This window comes from Trichoplax adhaerens, genomic scaffold (genome assembly GCF_000150275.1).
Source record: "Trichoplax adhaerens TRIADscaffold_10 genomic scaffold, whole genome shotgun sequence".
NCBI classification, from domain to species: domain Eukaryota; kingdom Metazoa; phylum Placozoa; class Uniplacotomia; order Trichoplacea; family Trichoplacidae; genus Trichoplax; species Trichoplax adhaerens.
Window position 1 is genome coordinate 88,771 of NW_002060952.1, and position 6,000 is coordinate 94,770.

Below are 6,000 nucleotides of genomic sequence, written 5' to 3' on the forward strand. Positions count from 1 at the left end.
CAATTGGACAGTTCCATCTTACTCCAGTACAATCATCTTTTATTTATTTTACATGCTTAGCGCATTTAGATAGCAGTAAAATTTTAAGATTTTTAAGAAAGAGAAATAATTTTTAGCAGTTTAATCGATAAATTAATGTTATTATGCAGTCAAGTTGCGATTTCATAATATCTGTATAGTATATGAACAAAATATGTGATAATATTACCTGTTTTAAAGGGACAAATAAAACAAATTTAACGATTGATAGACAAACAAAGTGATCGCAGTACCCTATTGTAAATTATATATGTATGAAAAAACTGAAACTAATAGCCGATGGTAACAACAAAAATGTGTATCAAAGAAGCCGGTATAGGTATGTAGTACATAACCGCACCAAATAAAAGTCGTTATAAAGTTGATAAATCTCTTCATACTGTACACTTATTCAAACAATGTATGGCACTTTTTCTAAATGAAAATGAAATTTCTTACAATTATAACAACTAACGTACATTTAATATAATAGTTGTATTTGTAGGAAAATTAAGGAAGTTTTAGTGACTTAGAAAATTATCGAAATGTTAAAGGCAAAATAATGAGGAGTTGTTATATTGTTTCGTAGGTAATAACTATTTGTTACTTTCGGTAATAAAGAATACTGCATCAGATCATTTTTCCTGTTATTAGATATTAATCAATTATTGACATTTATAACAAAATCATATCGAAGAATCACGTGGAAACCTATGCATATTTTTATAGTAACAATACATGTAGGGTCTACCGTAGATGTTATAATAACTTATAACAGTTTAAGCAACAGTTATCCTAAAACACTACCGTAGTCATGTAAATAAAATATGTCAAAGAATATCAGTTTTACTGTACAGTATTATCTATCACAATTACTAGGAAATTACTCGACGTAATCAAAATCTTCAGGAATACCAAATTGCTTATCGATCACCTTATCTTCGAAGCAAAACTTGTTGCGACACCAAGATTTAATAGAAAATATATTATCTAGAATAACAGCGAAGTAGTCATCAGTATCATTATCACAATTATTTCTCTATTTTAATTATTATTTAACCTGTCCATCGATTAGCAGCTTCCAAGGAGACTTTTTTCAAAAGTTCTTGATAAAAGAGGTTAAAAAATGAGCCAAATTTTCCTTACAAGTGATTCGAATATCCAAGTCTAGTTTATAGTACAAGGATATAGGTACTAGAATTGTATGAGAACTTACTAGCTTCTTCCACAAGTTCAGGGTCACAACCTTGATATTGGCGTAACTCTACTGTTAAAGAGTCCCTCCTAGAGCTTAATTCTTCAATTTTTTCCAATAACGTTTTACGTTTATCCTATTATAAACATTAGAATGTGATATTTTGTAATGTTCATTGATCCCAAATCGAACGAAGCTACTTAAGATTGTAGGCATTGTCACTTAGGATAGAGCATTATAATATTATAACTACTCGCAAGTAACAATACAATTAACAAATGTATACAATATGATAGTTACAGCATAATTGACAGAAAATCATTTACAATGATACACCTACATGTATCATGAGACGGTAACACAAAATACACAAACAACTCACTGTATCCTTCCTGCAGTTAGCGTGATCATCTTTGCTTTGTTGCAACTTTTTCTTTTTCATTTCGCATTCACTTATTTGCGATTTCAAAGTCTCCAGTTTCCTTTTGCGCTTAATAAACAAATTGAATAACGAAAGAACGTATAAAAGTCAAGATAGTTATAATGTTAATTAGTAATAACAGACAATACGTAATATCAACCGTGAAACTGAATTTTGCAGTTTTCGGGTATTATGAAAATAGTAATTCAACCTGATTAGTTGCTTTACTTGGGAATGACCAAAAATAATTTGAAGTTCCAATCTTATCTTGTTCTACCATTGCATCATCAACTAAAGATTGCAAGACGTCCTTTACTGACATCGAAGCTATGCATTAAAGCCAAAGTTGAGTAATTAATAGTAATAGCATAAGAATATTAAAGTACAGGAAACAAAGTATACACGTATATTATTTTGTAACGTACTGATTCCTTTCTGTTTCTGTGCAATTTTTTCCAATTCCTTTAGTTGATAGAAGTTTTTCTGTTGTCATAAAGAATAGTTTGCAACGTATCAATTTGCTATTAATTAGATTAAGTTTTTCATATTTTGAAATGCAGCATAATATTTTATCATGTATTATTAAGTCCTAAGGATTATTGTCAATACTATTAGCCTATAATTCTAGGGAAATTGATGATCTACAGTATTTAAGGTAGAGTTTTCGGCATTAAAAGTGTATAACATTTGCTAGCAATTACAACATAGATATTGTGATTAACATTGATCACTTAATAATAATAAAATTACGAAAAGGGATTGAATTGGATGCTTACCTTATACTGGTTAAAGGAAACATCTCAAGACATTTAATACATGATTACTTTTAGTGGAGATACTACATCATTGCGAGTTTATACCCTTACCGTTTCGTAAAATAATTCCAGCATCCTAGACCGCTTCTCTTCGAAGCTTAAACCTCTTCTCTTCGACTGTATTAAAGGAGAAAGAGTAAAAAAGACTTTTATCCATTGGAAAGTGCAACTGAATAGCAGTAAAGCGAGAATACACGTATACCTTAAAGTGCAATGGAAATTTTTGTAACGGATAGAGACTATATTACATACCCATAAGACTACATGTAATAGTAGTAGACTTACAGTGTATTCAAGAAGTAAATGAAGTTGCTTTTTAAATTACTGTGTTGATATTCTACTTTTGAATGAGTTTCATGTGTAACACTATATGTATCATTCTAAATGAACTACTCCAGGTTTGGAGATTTATACGTATGAGTATAATCATGAAATCGTAATGATACTAGTCAAGAAATTGCTGTAAAGCTACTAAGGTATCAATAATACTGTAAATGCTATAATGAAACAAGTTGATTGCAAGGGCCATCGTTACTTGTAACACTTGTATTTTTATGACAAAGACAATTTTAGAGTAAGCTGCCAACTTGCTACTAGTCTAGTGTTAAATCGTAGTTGTATCATCGTGGCAAAGAAGCTTTATTCATCGCGAGTCGTCTTTGCATATTATAATATCATCCTATACATCAAAATCGCAAGTTATTCCATCAGATACTTGCCATGAAAGAGTCTGCATGAAATTTCAACGACCATGTCATATATACGCGTAGTTATCATACTGTATAATACTTTTCCTTTCCGTGAATGCTCGTTGGTTGCAACTTGTTGAAGTACTGTATACCATACTGGGGTATCACTCGATTGTTAAATTAAATGTCAAGTAAAAGTGGCCGATCAAGAGAGCCAGCGTAGTAATGTGCTTCACTCACTGCTCAGTTCCCCTACTTTGTACTCATTAGCGTGCCATCGCGTGCTTCCACTGAACTTCAGATCAACAACAGCTATTCCTGTGTACACGTAAATTATTGCACTGTCTGTCATTCATAGGACTCCCAATTTTTTTTTTAAGGGGGGGGGGGGGAGAGAAGAAAATTCATGCATGCAGTATCCCAGTACTATAAACACTGCTTGCTTACTTATAGTAGACTGTATTATAATTAGTCATCTCTTGACTGCATAATAAGACAAATGAACTTTTTAAAGCAATGCAAACAATTCAAATGGGTACAGTATGTAGAAATAATTCTCATTAAAGTACAATATTCATTGGTAGTTGCAGTGCAGTACTGTATTTTCCTATTTCAGCATGGATTTCAACTTTGAAATCAGCAAAAACACTGTCCGATAGAACCTAATGACACTGTCTGGCCATTGCACAGTACAGTGGTGACTGTAAGAGAATTCTCAGCATATTGAACAACGCTGAATTGAAGGTATACAGTCGAATGAAATCTTGTAGTACACGATACGAATCGTAAAATAAATTCTTTTTGATAGGCATGGTCTTACCATTGAGTAACCAGTTAGGATAGAGTCCAAAACGCCAAGCAATAAGAAACTAACTCTCTTTCAAGTCTAATAACGCCGTCCAATATGAAATGTACTTTGACCAATTTGGAAATTTTCACTGCAAGATCTTCAACAGAATGTGGTTGCAGGCACAGACAGGTGTCAACACTTGGAAGAGTGAAGCTGTTGTGAAGGTGAAACTTGTCTCAACTGACCTCTCACTCTTTCATACAGTCCCACCACTTTTGTTCTTCGTCCAAGCCTGTTGACCGCTGGCTGGTGTGAGTCACATTGGAGCATGACGCAAGCCGTTCCACTCGACGGTATTGTACTGTACACTAGTCATTGCGTACTTCTCCAATTCGTACTTCGCGCCGTTTTATTCTGTGTTGATGACACAGTGTACAGTACGCTACACTGTACTGTACAGTACACTGTGCATTACAGGGTTGTGTACTGTACAGTACAGTACAGTACTGTAGAGTTCATACTGACAACCGGATGGAAGGTTCGTATTACTCGCAATTGGCATGGAGACAAGAAATTGAACACGTACAGTAGTTGAAGTTGTTGTAAAACTAGTTACTCACTCTCTCTTTATTGCATTGAAGAATGCAATAAAACGCAATAAAGCTATACGTACGCCGTTCATACTTATAACGCAATGTGCAGTGGGTTCTTACTACTCGAAATTAATATGCAGACAAGAAATTGAACATGTAGTTGAAGTTATTGTAAAACTAGCTACTCACTCTCTCTTTATTGCATTGAAGAATGCAATAAAACGCAATAAAGCTATACGTACGCCGTTCATACTTATAACGCAATGTGCAGTGGGTTCTTACTACTCGAAATTGAACACGTAGTTGAAGTTATTGTAAAACTAGCTACTCACTCTCTCTTTATTGCATTGAAAAATGCCGCTTGCTATACTGTACGTACGCCGTTCACACTTATAACGCAATGTGCAGTGGGTTCTTACTACTCGCAATTAGCATGGAGACAAGAAATTGAACATGTAGCTGAAGTTATTGTAAAACTAGCTACTAACTCTCTCTTTATTGCATTGAAAAATGCCGGCTGCTATACGTACGCCGTTCATACTTATAATGCAATGTGCAGTGGGTTCTTACTACTCGAAATTGAACACGTAGTTGAAGTTATTGTAAAACTAGCTACTCACTCTCTCTTTATTGCATTGAAAAATGCCGCCTGCTATACGTACGCCGTTCACACTTATAACGCAATGTGCAGTGGGTTCTTACTACTCGCAATTAGCATGGAGACAAGAAATTGAACATGTAGTTGAAGTTATTGTAAAACTAACTACTAACTCTCTCTTTATTGCATTGAAAAACGCCGGCTGCTATACGTACGCTGTTCACACTTATAACGCGATGTGCAGTGGGTTCTTACTACTCGAAATTGAACACGTAGTTGGAAGTCTCTCTTTATTGCATTGAAAAACGCCGGCTTCTATACGTGCCGCCGGTTCACACGTATAACGCAATGTACACTAATTGCAAGTTTATATAACAGTACATTCACTACTCACTAGTGTAAGCATCACAATCTACAATTAACACCGGTAGAATTAATTCTAGTCAGTAGAATATCACATTTAGTACAGTATTGAATTGTAATATATAGCATAACTGACGGTACTACTGTAGGATATTTCTAGAACTCCATGACTCCAGTTTTGCTTTCTCCAGCACTTCGAGCAAACCAAACATACTTACCTCAGCGCAATTAGTGTACCTAGGCGTATATAAATACACCCGCTAAAGATGTCTAGTGCAGCCATTGGTTCGTATTATACTCGCGTACCTTATTGATTTTTACTTTATGCATTCACATGCTCGAGTACAGCGTACTGTACAATTCACTCCTTGCAATAAATACAGTAGTACAGTACTGTAGTACTGTGTAAAGTACTACATTACCTCTTTAGGATCACGAAACACTTTAGTCCGCAAGCAATCATTTCAATCATTAAGGGCTAAGGGTCATACAAGATAGAAGAGATGATGCATGCGTAT

The 6,000-nt window shown here is 34.4% G+C and overlaps 1 protein-coding gene across 1 annotated transcript; it reads right to left on the bottom strand.

Annotated features, from left to right (window-relative positions):
• Positions 1–901: 901 nt before the first annotated feature.
• Positions 902–3,961, bottom strand: TRIADDRAFT_50659 (uncharacterized protein; the record flags this gene model as incomplete). The annotated part of the gene is made up of 8 exons (XM_002115307.1): positions 902–1,008; positions 1,079–1,123; positions 1,235–1,349; positions 1,596–1,703; positions 1,846–1,961; positions 2,060–2,117; positions 2,501–2,566; positions 3,959–3,961. 8 exons carry the CDS (start codon positions 3,959–3,961, stop codon positions 902–904), a joined length of 618 nt encoding a protein of 205 aa, XP_002115343.1.
• Positions 3,962–6,000: the final 2,039 nt, after the last annotated feature.